This window comes from Pholcus phalangioides, unplaced genomic scaffold (assembly GCF_987345545.1).
Source record: "Pholcus phalangioides strain wild (caught in Gottingen) unplaced genomic scaffold, Ppha-v1.0 ptg000015l_1, whole genome shotgun sequence".
NCBI classification, from domain to species: Eukaryota; Metazoa; Arthropoda; class Arachnida; order Araneae; family Pholcidae; genus Pholcus; species Pholcus phalangioides.
This window is the reverse complement of record NW_028301608.1, coordinates 52,223,117-52,248,294: the sequence shown is the minus strand read 5'-3', so window position 1 is coordinate 52,248,294 and position 25,178 is coordinate 52,223,117. Positions and strand designations below refer to the sequence as shown.

The 25,178-nt window shown below is 33.9% G+C and overlaps 1 protein-coding gene across 1 annotated transcript; it reads left to right on the top strand.

Annotated features, from left to right (window-relative positions):
- Positions 1-25,178, top strand: Gbeta13F (guanine nucleotide-binding protein subunit beta-1). The gene is made up of 9 exons (XM_089243741.1): positions 1-532; positions 4,074-4,143; positions 8,447-8,592; positions 9,037-9,100; positions 11,126-11,355; positions 13,018-13,147; positions 16,755-16,826; positions 18,884-19,100; positions 22,935-25,178. Exons 2-9 carry the CDS (start codon positions 4,087-4,089, stop codon positions 23,039-23,041), a joined length of 1,023 nt encoding a protein of 340 aa, XP_089099867.1. The 5' UTR covers positions 1-532; positions 4,074-4,086; the 3' UTR covers positions 23,042-25,178.

Genomic DNA, 25,178 nt, shown 5'->3' with positions numbered 1-25,178 from the left:
GTTGACCACTCTGCGCGCAGGAGAACCGCACCCCTCCGTTGCTGCTGTCGAGAGTTGTGCCTAGGGCTAAGGCAGTTTTGTTACGACGAAAAGAGAAAATTATTTTGTTATAAGTAGCATTTTTATATTTTGGATGAGAATCAAAGAAACTGTTTTTAATGCCACACTAACGCCTTTTAAAAAGATAAAAAAGACTGTAGGTTTTTTTTTTATGTTTCTCAAACCACCGTGGGCGTGAAAGGAAAGGACACAACTAATATTAATAACGGTGGTGGTGGTTTTTATTATAGTGTATTAATTTTATTTTATAATTTTTTTTTGCGCAACAACCGCTACGATGCAGCAGCACATATCCAAGTATTAATGTCAGGTATTGGTATTTGATTAGAAAAAAAGAAGAAACCGCTTTTTTTTCCCAGTAGCGGAGTAGAAATCGCCGGTAATTTTTAATTTAGTGTGTGTGTGTTGTAGTGTTTTGTAACGATAATAAGTATTCCAAACAAAGAGCTTTCTACACTCGCCATTTGAGAAGGTAAAGAACTATTTTGTATTACTGCTAGTCTTTTATTTTTTTTATATTGGGATTGTAGGGTTAGTTGTTGCATTGGTATTTGGATTGATTTAGTAATCGTTTTTGTTCTTCTCAATGAGAAAAGCTACAAATGTTGAGGATTTCAACCCAGCTAGTTGGATACGTGTTTTTAAATGGCCTCGCGTAGCTTGGATGGGTTTATTGATGGATTAAATTATACATTTATTAAATATGATTTATAAGCATAGGCCTACTGTAATTTACACAACAATGCAGGGCCGGAACTAGGCTGGTGCAATGGAGTCCCCAAGCTGAATGATTGGCCCCACAAAATTTGCTCTTCTTTTGCATAATAACCCTTTCATAAGCCCCCCATCCCCAGAAGCCACACTGAGGCCCTGCAGCAATAGATGTTAACAAGACTTCGCCATTAGGAATACTTGCAGATATTATTACTTTGATGCAAAATTTTAATTTCAAAATGCATTCAATTTCAGGTTTATTGATAATTATTTGATGCTACAAGTGCATTGATGGTGCATGACAGGTGCATAGCATGTAGTGTTTCTATGCTAGTCCTAATCCAGGGATTCTTAACTCTTTCTTAGGTGTGACTCAATGTCAACATATACTTTGCAATCTTATTGTAAACCCACAAAATAGAAAAATGAGTATATTTTGAATATAAAAATGCTCATCATGCACACGCAAACAGATATTCCTCACTAACAAAATATTTGGTATTTTAAATCAGTGACAACAAGAAGTGCATTTTTGTAACACGATCGCAAATGGATTTGTATGATCTTGCAAGTCCCAGCAACCCAATTTGTGGTTGCGCCCTTCAGGTGGAAATCCCTGTCCTAAATGATCGTTGCAGCCGATAGCCCTTGCTTAATACAATCGCAGTCACAACCCCTGTCCCAGTTGAGGCAGGAGTTTGATCCACCCCACCTATTAATGCTTTCTTTGGTCAAAGTGTATGCTACTGCTAAAACTTGAGATTGGCCAGTTTGCAAACTGGTCAGCCCAGCCCATTTCGTTGAGTATTGACCCGGCAAACGTCTAAATGTTTTAGCCAGCCAGTTTGCAAATTGGTTGGGGATCCCTGGCCAAAGTCAGATGACAGAAGACATGATTCTGGGTCATTGCCACGTTGCTATACTTTTCCGTGATAATTACTTGTATGTCCCAGTTAGCTATGTGGTGACTGCCTAAACCGTAGGCACGATGCTGTAATAATTTTTTTTTTTTTTTTAAATTTGACAAAAAAAACATAGTTTTTCCCATCCTCTTAATTTTTTTTCCTTGTCACAAAGTTAATCCAATATAGCTGCTGTGTATAGCTATGTATCATATGTTAGCGATGAAAAAAAATAGATTTGGTGTGTACCGGACTGATTATCTTACATCAGTACCACAAACTTCGGCCAGGGATCTCCGCCATTTCGCGAAATGGCCTGCCAAAGCCAGAATCAATTCAAAAACTGATTTTGGCTTAACCTCTCGATCATTTCACGACTGGGCGCACTTCAGACTTTGACTGTAACATATGCATAGTATTGATTGGCTGTTTTGCCAAATGCCTCGCTTGTTCGCGTAGAAATCTGGTTCAACCTGCAATATTGGGCATTTAAATGAAGATGGGCCTTTTTTTCGCAACTTTTTCAATCCCATCTATATTTGTTTTTATGACTAATTCGATTAAATTGACCAGGTTATGAGAAGAATGAGAGCAAGTATTAATGATATATATTTTTTGATTTCCTTTGTGACCTTTAAACTCCTAAACAAAAGTTATCTACAAACTGTGTGTGCCTTCTAGCACTAGAATGCTGTAATTTTGAACAACCTAGAATGATGGAAAGTGATCATTTTGCCACAATAGAAAAAATTTAATACAAACTATTTTCTTTACCGAAACTTCTTAAAACAACATATTCAGTCTCTTTAACTTATTTTTGCAATGAACCCTTGTTCACGTACCACTTTTTTTTAGAATTTCTGATAAAATAGCTTGTTATGAAAAAGACTAATCTTGTGTTTTATTACTGTAAAATAAGTATTGATCATGATTCTTTAAGCGCCTATAATTTGTTTTCATTTAGCAGTGCACTGCCAAGGTTTAACTCTTTTACAGCCGTTTTTTTTCCTCAAAATAGACTTGTCCAAGTTTTAACTAAGCTTTTTCTTTCATTTTACTCTTTTTCTGCTCATCTTTCTACAAGACTTGGACTTTTTCAGGTTTCCGCCTCTGACGAGATCTTTCATTTTCTTCCTTATCTTTCACAAATCCACAACGTACTCCCTATCTTAGCCGTCTTTGGGCGTTTTGGCTTTTACCTATAGAGTTAAAGTGTAATGTGGTTGTGTAATTTGCAAAGAGATTGCATTTGCAGAATAAATAATTCTCAAATCTCAAACTTTGTAGAGCATACATATATGTCAGTTTTTCGATGCTGATCAAGTTACCTGTGCACATGCAATTTATTTGGTTGAAATCATCTACGGCGCATATAATAGTCATAATTATTTTCCTTGTCCGCAGTTTCAACTCTACACCTGATATTACAGACCTAGATTTTCTGTGCTCACCAAGAATATGGGATCTGATATGGCTTTAAAATCAGCATCCAACAAGTATAATTTTTCCCAGATTATTCACCATGTACTGGATAACTAGCAACATGTCTTAAATGTGACAGTTGTCTGTCAGATTTGTTGTTTCATAAGTTGGTAAATTAGCCTACAATTTTCAAATGAGGCGGAAAGGGTGGTAGTTCGGAAGCTTGTTATATTGGTGAAGCACAGTGGAAAATTAGCCAATGCCTTATAAAACCATTAAAAATAAAGCTCTTCTGCAAGTGAATGTATATTTTTGCGTCTGCAGAAAAATGCAAAAATGTCTATACTCATACTAATGGGATAAAAACAGCAAAATCCGTACCATATTGATCAAATAACTTAAATCTTTTTCATAGGCAGAGTTTCGAATATTACAAAATAGGTTACATATTAACACATTCGTTGCTGATCTTGTGCCAGCGCATGATGTGGCATTTTCACATGCTGTGGGGTGATGCCTCAGGTGCCAGTCACACGTTTGGAAAAAACTACACCTCAATGTTTATTCTCAAGTTCAGTCGCCATGTGGGTACAATCTACTTTCATGTCAATAAACTATCAACACAATCTAACATGGCCAGCAGTGAATGTGTTAAAAATAACCTGCAAACATGATAAAATATGTAATATAAACGATAAAATTGAGGCTCTCCTTTTATTTTTATTAATGGGAAATTCTCTTCTCTTTTTTTTTAAATTTTGATAATTCAAGATAACTATATCATTCTCATATAATCATATGTCATTTTCAGTGATGATAGCCTGTGACATTTACCTACTTTTTAAAATTGGAAAAATTGACCTCGTTTTTGCTGATTTATCATAATGGATTCAAATAAATTTTTATTTGTTATGTGTCATGCATTAAAATTAAATGTTGGTTTCAATATGACTTTTTGAACATTTTTTTTTATAGCTAGATATTCAAAATGAATGAATTAGATAGCCTAAGACAAGAAGCTGAAACTCTTAAAAACACAATTAGAGTGAGTATAACTCTTACGTTTATGCAGAGGGCTCGTATTTGTTTTTATAATATTCTTACAAAAGAAATATATAACTTGTGTGAGAGATTGCTGTTGTTACATGTAGAGATTTACAATGTGTATTTATTTGGTTTTATTCTGTTCATATGTTTTGGAAGTTTTCAGAAAAAAAAATATTTCTTAGCCCAATTTGCAGTGTCTCTTTAAGCTGAATAAAAATTTTATTTTGGTGGCACCAGAGGTTCTCTTCAACCAAAACTTTAAAAAGGCCGAACTAGGGGGGGGGGGGGGCTTAAAAATAGACATCCGGTTATAGCCTAATCCAGTTAGCCTGCTATATTTTAACATGTACAGCAGGGCCGTAGCATGCCTTCTCTGGGCAGACCTTTTTCTTGGGTTTCTCCCAAAAGGGTTATTATGCCAAATAAGTGTAAATTTTTGCTGGGTTCCTCATTTAGCGCAGGGGGGGGGGGGGCGTTACAGTGTCCCGGCTGCCCAGCCTTGTTATGGGCATGATGTACATGGAATCCCCTGATTTTTTTTGGGCTATATATATATATATGAGCCAATTTTTGGCAAAAAAGGGAATTCTTAGACACATTTAAGATACAGTAAGTATTTATAATTTAGGGAAGGTGTGGCTGAAGAGTACAAATCAGTCTAGCTATACAGATCACACAGTATGAAGGTTTTATTTGAATTTCCTGCTTGAATCTCTTGTCTGAGTTCCTGTTACGCCAAGTTAACTTCATGGTCTTCTGTCTTTCTTGGGTATAATTGTAATCAATCTTGTGTGTGTGTGAAGAAGCGGATTGTCACGCATGGTCATCAGCTTAAAATTTGACATAAATTTATAAAGACTGCTGAATTTATTACCTCTCCCAGTATCCAGAGTGGTATTTACATGTATGTAAATTTTAGTAATTGGTGGTCAAGAGCATAAAATTAACCTAGGCCATAAATAAACTTCTGCCTATATTGCCATGCATTGATAAAGAAAAAATTGATTTTTAAATGTAGGACTGAATGCCATATTCAACATGTATAGGTCAACATGTAGGTCATTCAACAATACATTTGTAGGTTATGTACAAATGTAGGACTTGACAATTAGTGTTTCAATGTCTTGTAATTTATGTTGTATAATTCAGCTCTTGAATTTTTTGGCACTGTGCTTACTAGAAGATGAAATTGCTGGACAGATATATGGGAAAAACATCCTATAATTTGACTGATTTGCAATTTGTCATTAGTTCTTAACCCTAAAGTAGAATATGAAGAAATCAGTGGTGTACATCGCAGAATAATCAGTGCTACTGCAGAACAATCTAAAAGAATTTCAAGAAAAGTGTGCAAAACATGATTATAGGAATTTTTACCACATAACATTTCCAGCCAGCTGAGGACTTATTGCAGAACAATGCGAAATATTCTGCTTTGGGGGTTTTCAACAAATTAGTGTTGAATTCAGAGGCATTACATTACTGTTCATACAGATTCTGCTTTCAGCGATGAACTTTTGCTATTCTGTGGATTCTTCTTCCAGATGCAAATAGGTTTACGATCATCTGCATAACTTACAGCCAAACTTCTCAAAGTTCTTTTGAGAATCAATATAAAAATGCAAACTTTCCATTTTTAATGACCACAGTTTTTTTACTTGTACATATTCTAAGATACATTTTGGGTAAGAGATTGTATACATGGTCAGGAACCAAACCTTCTACATAGTAACTTTTTAAGAAATTAGATTTACGCAAATTGTACAAAGAACTAGGGCGTTTCTACAACGTTTAATCCCTTTATAATCTTTAAAGGTATTTTTTAGCTATAACAGCGAAAATGGCTATCAAAACCTTAAAGTGAGAAGGGGGCAATTTATTTTGGGCAGTTTTTTTTGCATGCTATGCTCCTAAAAAATCTAATTAAATTTTTTCCCCGATTTGTCAAGCCCTGGTTTACAGTGTTAAAGTTATGAAATTATAAGTAGATTGATGTTAGTTCAAGATGTTGAAGCTCAACATTAGTTTTAATTGTACCATATAATTTGGCAAGGATTATTATATTATTGTTTTATAGTGAATTTGTCCAAAATCATGCCTTGATTGTTGCATATTTACTCTCTTTAATTTGCTGAGCTAAATTGTTCTTCATCTTAATTAACCCTGTCACCTAGAATTGTGAAATACAGGTGATGCTCGTTGTAATGACCATGTGTTATAGTGATTGTTCTATTCCGTCGCCACAGTGGTGGTTGGCTGAAGTTGGTTTTCTGTGATTCCCAACTTCAAGGCGTGAATGTGAGCTACAGTTTCGCCACAGAGAGCAACAGGCCTACAACGATAAAATCATTCAGTCATAGTGAGAAAAATTGGTGGCAGATAGCACTACACATAACAAGCATTACACAGAAACAAACTTCACATCAGGTTCCCAACACATACACACGCATTCCAACATGTACCAATTCATTAGAAGTTCCGCAGAGGAATATGGACGAGGTGGTTTAGTAGTAATAGTGATTGTTCTATTAGACTTGTACAATAAGTCAAGTCCCAAATTGTTTTCATATGATTTTTTTTCAAGTTGAGTACGACTCCGATTTATATAGTGACTGACTATCTTATATGTTTATCTCTGGATAAAATATCCATTTTCTACAGAATTCTGGTTAAAAAATTACTTCAATTAATAAGTTGGCATGGGGGGGGGGGGGATCAACTCGACCTCACACATTGTTCATCTTGCCTCTTGAGAAAAATTCATCTGGACCATCCTATGTTCAGTATCTTTCAAGCTAGTTCACACATGTTTGACAAATTTAAGATGTTTTACTACTTTTTCCTCCCTCTATGTCATTGATCAAAGTTATGACCCCACCATACCACTTGCTTGAGGTTTTTTGTATCTGACAGCTGGATCAAAATGGCATCTCGGAAGAGCGTCAGTTTTCTTAATAATGGTTTTGAATTAATTGTGAAACATTGGATATCTATGGTTGAGCATGAGGACAGTGGTGTTGGTGAATTGTACTTAAGCTCTGTGTGATCAACATGCCGTGTTGTTTGCAATAAAAATGGGGGAAAAATATTAAGTTATTTGTGCTCATTTATAAGTTTGAGTTGGGATCAGTATGCTTTTTTATTAATTTTGGATGATAAAAGCATTAGAGGCTAAAATATTTTCCTAAATATTGTTGATCAATGATGGAAATGTTCCACTAGTATCATTTCATAACTCATGTTCAAATGACCATTTTTGGACATCGAAAGTAAAATTTTTTATGTAGAAAGTACGATATTAAAAAGGAAAGGAATACCTAGTTTAACCCTTCAAGTGGTAATGACAAGATATCTCTCCTCCATAAAAGTCTCTTATTCCAGCTTTGAAAAATCCAAATGTTTTGTAAAGTTGATTTCTTAGTGGTAAACTTTTCCCTGTATCCCTTAGTTTGCATCTGTTGAAAGTCGGAAAAAATCCTACTTCATTTAAAAAGATGTGACATTTTGATTTTCAATTGCCGTTAAAATGGTTAATGCATCAAAAGAAAAAAAAGAAAAAAGAGAAATTCACTGCCGGTGTCAAATTGTTCGTATTTAGCCTCTTGGCCTTTCAGAAGTCTTTCAAATGTTAAAAACCTTGTGCAATATGTGTTTTAATAACGTAAAGGTATGACTTCAGAAAAATTTTCATACGCGTCTGTGAACAAAATTATTGTACTCTTTGTATGATTGTTTTAAGGGTTTTTTGGTTTTTTTTTGTACCAGAAACAAAATTGAAGAGAAACTTCACCGAAGTTCTAAAAATTTCTTTTTTTCTGTTTTTTACAGGGTAAAAAACCCACTTTTTACTTGAAAAAAATGAGTTAAAGAAGCATTTCTTTTGTGGAGATTGGATAAAAATTCACATTTTTCTATTGAAATATTTGTTGAATTGATAATTTGTATAAATTTTAAAGTGACTACGCTAAATTTGTGAGAATTAAATTATTAGATTTTAATTCTAATTCATAGTTGCTTTTCTTGATTATAGTATAGATCTTTATTTTCTCTAAGTAGTTTATTAATTATAATTAGTTCCTTGTGTGTGTGTGTGTGTGTGTGTGTGTGTGTGTGTGTGTGTGTGTGCAAGAATGATGTTCAGAAGAAACCATTAAAAAAATTAGTTTTGCTTGCAACTAAAATTTAACAGGAGATCCACCTGGACTTTTCATTTATATCAGACAATATTTATTTTCTAAATGTTTTCATGCTAGTTGTGAATGTCTTTATAACTGTCTCTTCCCCCATTTTGTTTTTAATAGGATGCAAGAAAAGCAGCATGCGACACAACTCTTGTGCAAGCAACTGCCAATATGGAACCTGTTGGCAGGATTCAAATGCGTACAAGACGAACTCTTAGGGGCCACTTGGCAAAAATTTATGCCATGCACTGGGGTTCCGATTCGCGGTAGGTTTCATGTTTCAATATTTTAATTTTGATTAGGTTATTTTTGTTTGTTAGTGATATTCATTGAAGAATTTGAAGCATAAATAAAAAACACCAGGGATCTGTCCAGTCGAAATTTAGGTCCGTTTTCTGCACCCTTCACTAAATTCTGAACATGTCAAACATACACTTCACAAAATACAAATTAACGAAACCAGGAATTTAAAACTCCATTTCTTTTGTACAAAATGAATTGTCTCTTCTCAATAAATTACTTAGCTTTTACTAAAATGAAGAAAATTTTCACGCTAAAATTGGACCCTCTTACAAAAAAAAAGTCTAGACACATTCCTTCCTGGACACATTTACTTGATATTCTTCTATTCCTGCCTTCATGAATTGATTACCTTTTTTTTTTTCCTTTTTATCAAAATTCAAGAATTTTGTACTTCTGTTTCATTGCAGTTATTTAGTATCTGCATCACAAGACGGCAAGTTGATTGTTTGGGATGCTTATACAACTAATAAGGTAAACTTTCATTTGCTCACTTTTTTGAAAAATATTTATTTTTCATATTCTAGAAACACAGTGAGATTGATCTAAAATTTTTGATTATATTTCAAGACAACTATCAAGTATTGCAAAAATAATTGGCATAATTAGACATTATTTTATAACTAATACAGTCACTCCAGTCCCAGATTAGGAACCCAGATTTAGACTTTTTGAGTTGTGAACCGAAACATTTTGTGCTCTTCAGCAAATCCTAGACTTTACTTTATTCTCTTTTATTCCTGTAAGTAACGTTATCTTTACCTGCATTAGTTAAGTATAGAGTAAAACCTGATATAACAATATTCTGCAGATCAAGGGGAAAAAAATATCTTAGTAGTCATTATGGTCAGTACTATCAGGTGCCCTCAAAGTTATGCTGTTATTGGCATCTCTTCTGAATTGATATTGTTAGTATCACCATAAAACACATTTATGAATATTTATTCACAGCAAAAAATTTTGTGATCACTTAGTTGGTGTATAAAATTCAGTTTATACCTGTAAAGTAGTTTTGCACACAACACTTCTGTGTACTACACAGCAAGTAGCTTTACTGCAACTTCACTAGCACTTTTAAAGGATAGATAGTGTAAAATACTGATGCTACTAGACAAAACAAAAAAAACAGTTTGTTTATGATAAAATGCAAACTGGCGAGGAATTAAAAAATTAATTGAAAGTGATTTTGAGAAAAATATAAAAAATATTATTGTAGTGGTTTCTAAATCTAAAAGAATATTGTTATAGAGCAGTGGTTCACAACCAGGGGTGCAGGAGATCGTCTTTGGGAGTGCAAGATGGAAAAATTAATTACAACATGTTAACTGATTATTCCAGAAAATTAAAATGATAAAAATTAAATTTTTCAATTACTAAAAACATATGAATCGTACCAATATTTTGACTTCTGTTCTCAGATATGTGTGTCATATAAATTTTGCATACTTGTTTTCCATTTCAGTTGAGAAAAAATACCATTATTTACTTAAACTATTTCGTGGTTTGTTTACATTGGTACCTTGTGTTATTAACATGTTGTCACGTTGTGCTTAGATTTAATACTGTCATGAACATGACTCAAGAAAAACTTCAAAAAATTCAGTCAAGTGTCAAAGAAATGTTAATTTATAGTGGTTGCGGCTGGAATCAATAAGTGAAGAACTATTCAACATGAATCTTTTTTTCCAAATCTCTAAAAAAAATATATATAAAAAATGTTTAGAAATAATGATTTTTTAGTTTTGTTTTTGAATGAATTTCCAAAAATTAATTCAAGTCGCATTGCTCTGGGTGTGCAGGATGTTGGGAATTACTGTTATAGAGGGATTTATTGTAGTTGAGGGGGTACATCAAGAGAAATTTAACATTAGATCAGGGTTGTCAAACTATGCGTTGCTATGCTCTGATGTACCACCAACCTTTGTCTGGGGTACTACAGAGTGGTGATCCAGACTAGTTTTTCAAAGAGATTCTTTGTTAAACTGCTCTGGGAAGTCGTGGATAAGTGTTGATTAAGGAAAGGGGGTGCCAGGGATGGAAAAGGTTGGAGAACCCCTTCTCTTGCATTAGACTATAGTCAATTCCAAATGTGATTTGAAAAACTATCATTGTAGAGGGTTTTATCATTGTACTGAGTATTGTAGCAAGGTTTCAATGAAATTTGATTCAGAATCAAGTCCCAAGGATTCTAAATTTTGGAGACAAATGTTGGTGATATTTTCAAACAAAACCAACAAAACCTCTCTCTTGGGCATTGGTAAGCAGGAAAAAAATTAGACTAAAAGAGGGGAGTGACTGTTAATCAGGAGTTTGAGATGCGTACTTTTATTATATAAGGAAATTATCTGGTTTGTTAAAATAAAAAGGTGACAGTTGAGAGGGGTTTGATTTTACTTATGAATTAAAATTGATTTTAGATAGTCATATGAATTATCTGTAAGGCCTTTTTTGGTTTATTTTCTGTAAATATGTTTTATAATCAATTTTGTTTTTTTTAAGGTCCATGCCATTCCACTAAGGTCAAGTTGGGTCATGACTTGTGCCTATGCTCCGTCAGGTAGCTTTGTTGCATGTGGTGGTCTTGATAATATCTGCTCGATATACAGCCTGAAGACCAGAGAGGGAAATGTACGTGTCAGCAGGGAACTTCCTGGACACACTGGATACCTGTCCTGCTGCAGATTTTTGGATGATAACCAGATTGTCACCAGTTCTGGAGACATGACTTGGTGCGTTACTTTGAATTATATAGCCTACAATTAGTATGCTTTGGCTTTCTTTCAACCTGCGAGTAAATATTTTGAATGCTGATGTAATGTTTATATCACTTTTTCCTTGATCATTTTTGTCTCATCATGGTCATTTTCTGCACATAAGGGCTTTGATTTGTAATGAAACTGACAGTCTTTAAAGTATACAAGACATCCCACCACTCCATTTCTGAGCATAAAAATTCCAATTATGAATCAATTTTCAAATATTTCTGAATCCTCCAATTTTTATTTTTCGGCCTGCTCCTGAAAAAAAGTTAGCCTTGTCACTGCTCCAAATAAATTTTGTTGGAATGTAGGTATTTAAACACAGATGTTAGGAACCATAATACCTTTCATAAACACAGCAAAAGTCTGTTATAATGAGTGTAGTTTATAACAAGAATCTTGCTGTTATGAGTAAGTCGCAAGTGATTGTCAAAGACCAAATGTTAAAAATAAAAAAAAATCTGTGTGCGCTTATAGAGTGAGTTATTTATGATTGAAAATCTCGGAACACATTCGCTATAATGAAAAAGAGGGAATTTTCCGAAAAGCATGTTTTGTTTTTATTTAAGAATTATACATAAAATAAAGACTATAGAGTGGCATTTCTAAAATCTCTCCATCCTATTCATAGGTATTTATAAACGGGGAATGGCAGTTCCTCCCTATAAGATGACCACGTGTATCTTATCTACATAGAAGATGGAAAAACGGGTTTTTTTTTCTGTAGGTGTGTTGGAGGGCAGGAGATTACTTTCTTGGAATCTTCCAAAACTTGACTCAGGGTGAACAAATCTTAATCATTTTCTCTGCCTCAAATGTTATTGTACATTTTGATAGTGCAATGTGGGCTGCTGTGGTGGTCGAGAGGTAATAGTGATGGACTCGCATTGCAACCCCACCGGCAGTGTAGTGGTTTTCAACTTCAATGCATGAATGCAAGCTGATCTTCCCATGTGAAAGATTTGTCACAGAGCAAGTAAGAGATCTTGGCTATGGGATGAGTCCAGTGGCAGTCTTGGCATTCATTCAGTTGCTCCAAGTTGCAGAAATTGCTGCCTGCATTCCATAAAGTGCAAATTTTGTAAGTGTTTATGCGTATACAATGGTCATTGTGATATGCATAAACAGTTAACTCAGATGCATATTTTGGCAAAAGTTGTTTAAAATAAAAGGGAAAGGAAAGGTAAATTTATCTAGTTTGTTTTTCCCTATTTATGTGTTTCTATAACTCGAAAACTAAAATTCATTCATAACCAGGAGTTCGCTATAACAGCAGTTTTTCTTATGGTTCTGAACTTTCATTATAACAGACTTTTACTCTGTTTAATTTTTTAGATTGGACCCATCAACTTTATATTGAACGATCTTAAGACTTTTATTTTTTTTGTTTTCTCTGGATTTGAACAAATGCCCTTCTATAGTTTACTATAAAATTGAAATTCATAATTTTGTCGTGTGAAATAAAATATGAAATTTTTTCATTTCTGCAACTCTAGTGCTAGAACCTCTCCTTTCAAGGAAACAAAACAAATGAATGAATTATTCACATTTAACAAAGTTCGCCACTTTCATCTCTGTGCAAAACAAATTTGAATGAATAATTTGACGTAAAATATTTATTTTTACTTGTAGTGCTCTCTGGGACATAGAAACAGGACAGCAGTGTACTTCTTTCACTGGTCATACAGGTGATGTGATGTCATTATCCCTTTCGCCTGATATGAGGACATTTGTCTCAGGTGCTTGTGATGCTTCTGCGAAGGTAACACACTTGACTTAAAAATATGCAACATCAAAATAATTATGTTGTGTATTGATTGTATTTTAGTGAATAGTTGGTAAAGTGACGAAAGTAAAGCTCATGTGCATAAGTGTGAAGCTTTATTCATCTTTTGAACTTTTGTCAATTTCTCCACTGCTTACGTGTTTTTGGCTGTTTATGCATCATTCTCTTGAGAAAAAAAATGACCGACAGCAAGTTTCTCAAGCTTTTGCCACTCTAGGCTTTGTGATTGTGGAACCCCAGAATCAGGAGCTGCTCCGAGGGAGGGGGGGGGGGCGATCATGCCTCCCAAATGCAAATAATATGAGAAAATTTGGTTTCTCCCATGAAATATGGAATAATCCCATGCATTTACACAATAAATCACCCTTCTCCCTTGGGCGTATGCAGAATTGTGTGTGTGTGGGGGGGGGGGGTCGATGAATTTCTTCCAAAGAAATTTTGAGTTACCTGCCTTAAAACCATTTAAATTAACAGAAGTTGATTAAAATAGCATGTAAAAGTATTTTCTTTTATCAGACCTGCCAACTCTCCCGATTTTTCATCCTTCCTCCCGCTCTCCAGATTTGTGAAAATTTCTCCGGATTTTGGCAAAAATAGATTTTACGAGAGCTTTCACGTTGTCGTGGCGTTAATGATTACCGACAGACCAGTCACGACCCAGGCTCTGTCCCTCCAGGGATATAGTTAATGATTACCATCGTCGTTAAGGAAAACACTCATAGAGGACAGCTGTAGTCATTTCCATCGAGCACCTATAAAAAAAGTCTCTGTGACCGCATTTAAACAACTGGCAAAGACTTCGTTTTCGTAGCATTTATCGGCAATCATTTATCGGCAATCATTTATCAGGGGCATGACCTTGGTTGCCGAAATTCCTGTATAATCGTTATTGTATGCCATTAACAGCGGTTAACACGTTTTTTCGTCTGCAGCTTTGTACTTTGAATATTTTTAAATCGTTTCTTCCGATTAAACATCTTCAGAAGGAAAATATAAAACTTTAAGCTATATACAGCTAAATATAAAGCTTTTAAGAATTCATATACCCAAGATTATCAATCACTGATAGCATCCACGGAAGGAAACGCTTATACTTTATGAACAGTATGTAGATGTGATTTCTTTATTCCGCATGGAAAGACTGACATGGAATTATATTCTTCTCAGGGGCAATGCAGAACCTGCTTTGGGGGGGGGGGGACAAGCAGAATGTAACTTTTTCTTAATTTATTAAAAAAAAATTTTTTTTTTAAATGAAATTTTTTTTTTGATCGAGTCTGAGTGTCGGGGGGGGGGGGTACCCCCCCTCGGGAGAATTTCTGGATTTCAAAAGTTGGCACGTCTGCTTTTATTCTTTTAATTTATTTTACAGTAATATTCGAAAAAAAAATTGATTTTTGGTTGGCTTGGGAGGGGCCACAAACTCCATATGACTGCATATAGTATTCTTGAGACAGCATAAAAGAATTTCATTATGAAAGCAGGCCACGAGCCTGGTGCCCAGACGGAGAGAAGTATTAAAATTAGAATGGTGTCATTGGAATTGGTGTTAAGGAGATCTACCCGCAAGCATAAAAACATTGATATAATTCCTGAGATGTGAGCTGTTAAATTATTTTGCTATGCAGCCAATATATTGCCAGAGGCATATTCCCATTAAAAAAAGATATGAATAATGAGTTGCATTTATAATATATATTATGAATGCTTAATAATATATAAATTATAAATGTTTGAGAGTATTAAATTTGAAGGAGGTGGGTTTGCACATAATTTACATACTTGATTCAATGTAAACATGTTTTCTACATTGTATTTTATTTATCAGTAATAAAGTTTATTAATCTAAAAATGTATTGTATATTGTTAATTATTAGTTGAATATTTGCTTGTGAAAATTGAAGTAATTTTAGCAAATAATTTGTTCATAACTTAAAGTGATATCCAAGTATTCCCAAAAGATCTGTATGATCTGTCCAGGGAATTTGATAGTGTCAATAAGCATCAATGCCCAAACTGGGATTCAAACACCTAGACCTGTGCAGTCAGAAGCTAGTTCCCTAAACACTCTACTGCCGAGGGGAGGAGAGTATTGTCAGCAAACCAACCAGCAAGCAGCCGTAACAAGTCCACAGCGTTTAACGAGTGATGATCTTGATGCTGATTCGTCAATAAAGATCATGTGCTCCTTCTTTTTTCCTCTGCTGCTGCGAGTGTTTTTGAAAACATCTATTTTGTATATGTATATACATATATTAGAAACTTGAATTCTATTTCATTGTCTTTGCATTCAATTTTTTCTGTTCATTTGGTAATGAAAATATACTTTAAATTATTAAAAGGAAAAAAATTGCTCGCTGTTTAATTTTTTCCTGTACTTTTGATGATTCGAAGTTCATACACCAATAATTTCTTTAATTCGTTACTTTATTCAACAAAATAAAACTACCAATAATGAAGACAAATAACATTTTGCGACGATAATCAATGCGATCGTCCTCCATCTGAGGAGGACGATCGCATCCAGATGGAGGACGATCGCATTGATTATCGTCGCAAAATGTCATTTGTCTTCGTTATTGGTAGTTTTATTTTGTTGAATAAAGTAACGAATTAAAGAAATTATTGGTGTATGAACTTTGAATCATCAAAAGTACGGGAAAAAATTAAACAGCGAGCAATTTTTTTCCTTTTAATAATTTAAAGTATATTTTCATTACCAAATGAACAGAAAAAATTGAATGCAAAGACAATGAAATAGAATTCAAGTTTCTAATATATGTATATACATATACAAAATAGATTCAAAGTCCATGAATGAAATTTGATGTCTTCATTATTATTAATATTACATATACAGCCCATGTGCTTACAATGTCCCCTTCTCGCTTATTATTTTCTTTATATACTAATTTTCACATCCCCCAGATCCTGGAGCATGGCCCATAGGTTGGGATCTTTGGCAGCCCCTTTTATAATGCATTTATAGCATGAAAAAAATTATGGTAATTGTCTTGGAACTAGAGCCCTATCAATAAGATTTTCAGTTTAAAGAGTTTTCCCATGATGGTTTATGAAAAATGTTATTGACGGGACGGATCCACTGTTTATATGTATATTTGGTAATTCAACATCCGCGAAATTAACTTTGAATTCCCAGTAAATGATAGGCATTTCAGAGTTTGTGAAACCTCAGAGCTCATGAAGTATCCAAGAAAGAAACCAAAAAAAGAAATTCAAATTCCCCAAAAGAAATTACTGAAAAAATTCCAAGACTGTGAAATTGTGTACAGTTGAATCCTGTTATAACGAACTCTACGATACTGGAGAAATCACTTCATTACAATGAAATTTTGTTATAAGGTAATTCCAGGTTTTTACATTGTTCCTATGTAAACTTAGCTGGGGGTTAGAAAAGTGTTCGCTATAACAGTATTCGTTAAAACGGGATTCGACTGTGTTAGAACTGTCAAAAAATATTGAACACTTTTTTTTTTTTTTTGGAATTTACATAGGTTTTTTTCATAAATTTAATGAAAAAAAATTTTTTGATTTGTGATGACTTTTTTTTTAAAATTTTCAGCTGTGGGATATCAGAGAAGGGATATGCAAGCAGACATTTTCTGGCCACGAATCAGATATTAATGCAGTCACTGTAAGAGAAATTAGTTGTTATATTATGTGTTTTATGATAGCAATGTATAAATTATTTTGTGCATAATTGAAATTTTTTTATTACATTTATAAAATAGTTTTTTTTCAAACTGGTGGCTTTAATAGTTATTTGTGTATAAAAATCACAAATGGCTGTACTGACTGCATACAACTGATGTACATAATCCATGTTGATTTCATGCTTGTTTCATTATTATAAAGTTTTGATTTTCAACATTCATTAACAATCAGATTCTTCTATTTATTATACGCAATATAGAACTTTAATGAACATTTTTTTTCTTCTAAGATGTTTCTTTGTTATTGAACTACAGTCGAATCCCCTTACATGAGCTAGATTAATTGAGCAACTTAATACATTTTATGATAATGTATAACAACTTCGTTGATTTTATCGAGCAGATTTTTTCACGGTAGCTCAGATTTAATGAGGGATTGAAAAGGAAAACTTTAAAGAAATTATTATAAAATTGAAATGTAAATTCAAGAACCGCAAAAGTGTTAGTTTCTTTCACTGTTATTATTTAGAGATTATACATGTGACTAGAGACTGCTGTCTATCAAATGTTCGACAAAGGTTTATCACCCCTGTAGGTTTGTTGTCAATGTGCAGGAGCACCAACATTTTGTCTAGAAGGGAGGGGAGGAATGAGCAGAGAAAATGAAGATAAACTAACCTATCACACGTTTAGAGGGGTTAATTCCGTCTTCGCTCAACTTTCAATAGGCCTGCAGTCTCCAAGCGTCGACTGTGAAGATCATCAGCTGAAATTTTTTCTCATGTGTTTGTTTTGGAGAAAAAATATCAAAAAACTAAGTTTTCATTAAAAATGACTTTTTTTTTTGTCAAAGTTGAAAAACAATCAAGTTACTAGAAAAAAGTGAAAAAAAATCCATACGTCAAATATGGATATAATCTAGTACATACTTGCTACATAAGCATTTAATTTCCAAAAAGAAAATTTTGGCTTTAAAGCAGATTTGCTGGTGATTGGATTTAATGAGCATTTTTGCTGGTATCGAGCTTGATTATGAGAGTCGTTTTATTCTTATTTTTGCTCAAGCTTTTTTATAAGCTGGCTCATCTATATAATATATAGCCTTGATTCCTTATTTACATTACAGTTTGGTCTTTTCCAGACATTTGCGATTTCTCACTTGTGTATATCTCATATAACTGATCTAGAGTAGTGGAATAAAAAAAAAAACTTGGTGGCAGTTTTTGTTTTGGAATAAATGATAGGCACAATTATTGAGATATGGTTTTCTGGGGATTTATGGTATTCAGTATATATGAAAGGAAGAATCACTTTCAATTGCAGCAAATTTTTAATTTTATAGTTATTTGACAAACATCTAGCTGAACTTAAATATTTCTTCCACTATATATATTCCTCTAACTATATTTTCTTCACCTGTTTGATGAGGTCTCAGCCCTTTTTTATTTTTTATACACTAGCTATGCAAAAAAAAATTCTTTTGACTTTTATGTCAGCTATTAAAATCAGATTTCTTTGGACAAATTGATCACATGATTCTCATTGATGCACATACAACAGATTTTCTCTATCATCTTTCAAAAGTCATCTTTCAAAAGTCATCTTTCCAACTGTTATTTGTATAGATAAGACTAAATAGAAAGCAAGCTTTTTATGCGTTCTTAAAAAGTTCAGTTCATTAGTTTATGCCATTTAAGTTCTTAAACTAACAGAAAAGCTCATTAAGCTGTTCTTTCCCATTTTCTTTAATTTCAAACTCAAATATCTCAGCAAATATAGCATTTAGAAACATGGAAATTTTTTTATTGGTGTCAGAAGAGAGGGCAACAATTTTTTAGTTGCGACGATAGAGGTATCGTATAAAAATATAGATTTTTTATTTTGTGACACTGTATTTTCACTCTAAAAGCTAGTACAGGGTAATTTCTGGACATATTTTGAGCATTTTATAAACTTTCAAATTTCTGTTATGAAACAAATCTTGCGAGAAATGGTAATATTTTTTGTTATTTCATACATTAATTTGTTTTTTTTTCAGTTCTTTCCAAATGGCTATGCATTTGCTACTGGCTCGGATGATGCTACCTGTCGTCTATTTGATATACGAGCTGATCAAGAACTGGCTATGTACTCGCACGATAACATAATTTGCGGAATAACATCAGTTGCTTTTTCAAAGAGTGGCAGGCTGCTTCTTGCTGGATATGATGATTTCAATTGCAATGTTTGGGACTCCATGAAGGCTGAGCGCGCAGGTAAATTAATATTACTGGAAGATCTCTGGTATTAAAGTTCTTGGTTTTTTTTAAATATAATTTCACATCCATATTTTTTTTTTATTAAGGTGTTAGTTTCTTGAGAATACTATAAAGTTAATTATTTTCTTAATGGTATGACTGTGACTTTCAGCATTTACTCAAATCTCAAATGTATTCCCCCCAGAAAAGAATCCTATTAACTTGAAGGAGCATTGCATGATTATATAAAAAAGAAAAAAAAAATGGGGGGGGGTATGTTTTTATATTTTTGGCCCATACTTTACGAGAGTAATTTCATTTATTGAAAAGTCATAAAAAATTAATATTTTTAATAAATAAATTTAAAAAATACTGTTACTGTGGCATTAATTAAATCTTTTGATTTCCGATAATGTTACCCTCATACAAAAATTTGTATGAAAATTAATTGAAAAATTTTACAGCATTGCACAAATGCAATGTCAGTCAAAAATGGATAAAGGGGACACAGGATCAGACAGAGCATGGGCTATCCGTAGGACTGCCCAGAGGTTTCTTGGTGCATTAGGGACCCAGATGACCTTGCATAACAATTACCATCGATTTGGTCCAACTTTTCTTGGTCTCTGTACATTTCTGGATGGGAAGCCATGGTGCTGGTAAGAGGAGCCTTGCTTTCGCAGGCTGCATGGAAACCACTATGTGGGTTGCAGTAGGCACATAAGCTGGAAGTTGTGCACCCATTCTGTAGGGGAGCATTGAGAAACTTGGTTTGGACCTTCTCTCCTTAAAAAAGGACTTACAAATACAAAAAAAATACAAAAACAACGTCGCAACAGGCAAAATGCCCAACGAGGTGGCTGATGAAAAGATGCCCGATGAAAAGATGCCCATAAAAATATGGTTGTCATATATTTCAAAAATACAGCAACCCAATTAAAAATGCAATTAACACAAATTATAAACAATATATACACATGATAAAATATTATACAACGCCCATAAAGAATACTTATGGCTGTCTTATTCTAAGAATGGATAGCTTCTCAATTTACCCCAACATGTTTATCGTATTTCTTTTTAAACGTGCCAATTGTGTTACAATTTACTACCTCCGGGGGTAAGCTATTCCATTTATTAACAACCCTATTAGAGAAAAACTCCCTGCGACACCATAATCTTGCATTGTCCCTTACCAATCGATACTGGTGTCCCCTTCTAAAAGCAGTCAATTGGCGGTGTACTAAAAGTTCATGGTCCATCCTATCCATCCCATTGAAAATTTTAAACACTTCGATCATATCTCCTCGACACCTGCGTTCATCCAATGTAAACATATTCAAAAAATGAAGTCTCTCTTCATAACTCAAGCCCTGTGTGCCAATAAGGACACGTGTAGCTTTTCTCTGCACCCCTTCAAGTCTATGTCCCTCTGTAGGTATGGTCTCCAAAACCTTACAGCATACTCCAGTCCAGGACGAACTAAGCCTCGAAAAAGCGGAAGAATGACTTTAGGAGAACACGAAGAGACTTTTTTGAAAATGAGACCAAGCTTTCTATTCGCTTTTTTGACCACCGCTGAACAATGTTCAGAAAACCTAAGTTGCTCGTCAATGAGAATTCCCAAATCGGTGACCCTAGTTGCATCCGGGATAGTGACACCATTCAACTCGTAAGAGAACCGTGGGTTGTTCGAACCAAAATGAGCGACCATACACTTATCAACGCTAAACGTCATGCTCCATTCAATTGCAAATGCTGCAATCCTCTTTAAGTTGGTATGGAGCAACTCCCTATCACTTTCATTCCTGATTACCCCCATTAGCTTCACATCATCTGCGAATTTGCTAGTAATCCCATCAATACCCTGATCGAGTTTATCGATAAAAAGTGAAAAAAGTATGGGGCCAAGGACACTCCCCTGAAGAACTCCACTTGTGACGTCTGTCCAACCAGAGAATTCCCCGTTCACCATAACTCGTTGCAACCTATCTCTTAACCACGATTCTATCCAATTCAGCAAGTTGCCCCCAATTCCAATCTCGTGTAAACGCTTCAAGAGTTTGCCATGTTGGACCCGATCGAATGTCTTCTCGAAATCAAGGTGGTAAACAACGTCCACGTTTTTGCTCTTATCCAGAGCCTTAGTCACGTGATCATAGAAGCAAAGGAGGTTAGTTACACATCACTTCCCCTTCCTGAACCCATGCTGATTATCCGACAATACATTATTCTCATCGATCCACTTCACAAACAGTCTTTTGATGATAATTTCCAAAATTTTTGAGAGGGAGCTCGTCAAACTCACTGGACGATAATTTGACACCACTTCTCTATTACCCTTCTTAAATATCGGAAGAATGTTAGCAAGTTTAAGACTTCCCTGATATAAGAACAAATTTTAAAATAAAATTATCTTTTAAACGAGTGTATATGTTGCCCCAAGCAGAGTATGCTAAAAACTAATACTTATGTTGTAGAACAATCTCTGGAAGAATTAAAGGAAAAAAATTATGTAGAGAGTATGTTGTATGGGAATTTTTATCACAGAACATTTTCAGTCAGCTGAGGGCTCATTGCTAAATAATCTGCATAGGTTAGGACAAGTCTACCAGATTTATTGCTGGTTCGTTAAATAGAGGTAATTCACATTTCTTGCCAAAAACTTCTACATGAAATGGTTAACCCTACAATGGTAATTTGGTGGAACTTTCATGATTTCCTAAAATGTGTTTATGCTACAAGATTCAGTTTTTAGTGATGGAATGATGTACAGTTGAACTTAGTTCTATTGGCACCTTGGTTTTAACATCAATAATTGGTGGTTTTGACTAATTCCCATAGAAAATGTTAATGAACCTTGCTTATATCATCAATGAAAATGCAACGACCTTGGATATAATGACACATTTTGTCTTTATTGTGTATTATTTACCATAATTCGAGTGATGATATGGCACGTATACAGAACATTTTGTAGTTTTGCCTTTGACTTTTTTATTGAAAGTCTTCCCCATGTTTTCAATGAAAAACTTTATTTTATTCATAACATCGAGAATGAAGATAATTTGCGTAATTTATAGATTATATTATGGTTATTATGTCTATAAATATCATTATTAATCTCACATATTGCTGTGTTCAGTAATGTTCAGAGCGTTCTTAATGCATGGATAAACTCTTACATGGCTAGCTTCAAGTGCAGAAAAGGCTTGATGAAAATGAGATAGAATTAAATTTTTGATAGTCAGTATGTAAATTGGGTAGCAGGTATTTCTAGCTTCCAATTCGTGGAACCACAGAGGAATATGAACGAGGTGCATGTGTGATTTAGTAGGTATTACTAGCTAGGTAGGGTGGCCATGCCACAAAAAAAACCATTTTGCTCGGGGCTTGTGATGCTGTTAAGAGAAGGCTTTGATCGTGTTCAGCTTTTCTTTTCTATGAAATTCTTTTTAAATCACTGCAGACTTGTTGTAGCACTGCATTTCTTGTCAAGTTATTTATAAGGTAAGCGATTTGGCTGGGAATTAGCAACATTTTTAGCGAGAATTGGTGATATACCATATTTGTGATCTCAGTTTTCCGTATTTTCAATGATCAAGTATGGTCCCCCAAATTAGAATAAATCGGCAACTTCATGCACACGATTTGATTGTACTTTTTCATACTTGAAAAGTCTTGAAAACAGCAACATTTATTGAAACAACACCTTGATTATTATGACAAAATCTCACAGAATCGTCTATGGTGTTATAACCGAGCCTGAATGTATTTTTTGGTACTATATCATATCAAAATATGTTCATTGTTTTTATTATATATTTCTTATGCAACTTTATTTTTGTTCAGGTGTATTGGCAGGCCATGACAACAGAGTGAGTTGCCTAGGAGTTACTGAAGATGGTATGGCTGTTGCCACAGGATCCTGGGATAGTTTCCTCAAGATTTGGAATTGATGATAGTACCATTGTATTGATTTTTTTTTTCTGGACCAGATATCATTTGTTGTCTGTGTGCACACGAACACAAGTAGAGTTGCTTCCCTTCCTTTCCCCTCTAAATTTTTGCCAATTTTTTTCCCTCTCTTCTATTTGCATAGAGGTTTATGCAACAGTCAAGATCCCACATGTATTGTGAGAAAATTGAAGTTTTTGAGCTGTTGGATGGCTGGGTATGTGCGTGTGTATACATGCATGCATAAAAAAATGTAAAGGTCGATCTTTGCTTTCATAATTTGATGTGCATGTTCATAATGATGTGTGTGTGTCTCCCTGTGTGCTCGACAGAGGAAAATGTTTCAGTGGGGTCCCATTTTTGTTCCCTTGATTTTTATTTTTATTTTTTTTGTTTCTCTGATTAGAAATTAATTTTTCTTCTAGAACTCTGTCTAGTCAAGCGGAGGAAATAATTAAAAAAAGATTTTGCGCTGTGTGGCTAATGTATGTTTATGCACTTCATTGTAATCTATGAAAATGGACTGTAATTCAGAAATGTAGTGTTGATTTAGTTTTGTTTGAATAGAGGTGGATGTTGTGGATTTACCAGAACTGTTAGATGGGCATCAAATTATGTAAATTTTGGCACTTGGTGATGTGTTCCCCCATTTTTTTTTCTTATTTTAAATGCCCATCTATATTCTTTCCCCCTTTCAATTTTTATCTATTTACTAAGCAGCAATACTTATTCACTTAGCTGCTCTCAAACGCTATGACAAAAAAAAAACCCGCATGTTTCTAATACAGTTTATATCAAAGAGAAATTCGACAGTTGAACAGATCCATTTTCCAGGCTGCAATCTTGAAAGGAGTTTCATTCATTTTATATTGTGTTAGAACTTATTAATCTTTGCAAGAGATGTAAATATTTTTTGTGCTGTCTTTTAGTTTCTAGTTTTGCTTTGTTTTTAATTTAAAAATAACGATTTTTTTTTTTTTTTTGCTTTTCCTCCCTTTGGGACCATTATCAAATCAAGCTGCTTTTTTTTGTGCACACATTTATAGTAACACATATTAAAAATGAGTTAAATCCGTAATTTGCTTGTGTTGTTGTTACTTGGAGAAAGGTCTTAGGTGTACAATAATCTATATATCTTGGCTTTATTTGAAAATGTGTGCAACTGTTAATGAGTTAGACAGGCTCATCATTTTACACAGAAATCGGTAATTTACGGCTTTATTAAATTCAAGCTGTATTGTAAAGTATTTTAGATTGGAAATTTTATTGTATTCTTTTTGTAATGTTCCCCCCTCCCTGATTCATTGGTGGAATATTTTAGGCTTGGTTTTTTTTTAATATTAACGAGTTATGATTTTGATTGATTTTTTTTGTCTTCTCTATATATATCTCTATTCCTGGGTGTTTTAGATATGGTGAAGCATAACTCAAATGCTTCTGTTTATGCGGACCCGCGACAAAAAAAAATGTATTTATAATCTTTTTAGAATGTTGTGAATGGTGCTTCTCAGTGCAAAAGAATTAAAAAAAAAACTGGGAAATATTAGATAGATACTGTCTAAGCTGCTGCCACCTTGACATTTTGTAGTGTAAAATTTATAGCTGTAGGAATTGCTGTATGTTGCTGTTCAGTTTCCACTCTTAACCGCCATCTGTTCTATATATATTATATATATATTATTTTTCTTCTCCTAACGGTTCTTACATAGCACCCTAGGTTTTGGACATAATGTTCAATGGTATGTATATTCCTTTTATGAATATATGATATAAATCTCATGTCCAGTTCTTCATGGCCATTTGTTTTAGATTTTTGTTTTTAAAAAAGAAAAATATGGCCAGCCTTCTGTCCATCCCTTTTCATCTGAACTTGCATAAAATAAAAGAGGAATTTAAAAAAAACTGCATTCTTGCTGTTTTTTGGAAGTTGCTTGTAATCTTTGTCTTGATATAACCATACACATTTCCTGTAATTGACGAGAACAGAACGAGCCTGCATGCTTGCTTTTCTTTTTGGTTTTTTCAAAGATTTTTTCTTTGCTATTGTTAGTGTGAAGGTTCAAATTTGAGTCAAGTCGTTTTGTGAATTACGACTTTGTGTATGTATTTAAAATTGGTCAATAAAGCTGTTTATCTTTA

Bases quoted from the DNA above. Each gene is read 5' to 3' on its own strand.
- Gbeta13F (XM_089243741.1), top strand. From the start codon at position 4,087: ATGAATGAATTAGATAGCCTAAGACAAGAAGCTGAAACTCTTAAAAAC. The intron at 4,144-8,446 runs GTGAGTATAACT...TGTTTTTAATAG, and splicing joins CTCTTAAAAACACAATTAGA to GATGCAAGAAAAGCAGCATG. The intron at 16,827-18,883 runs GTAAGAGAAATT...TTTTTTTTTCAG, and splicing joins CAGATATTAATGCAGTCACT to TTCTTTCCAAATGGCTATGC.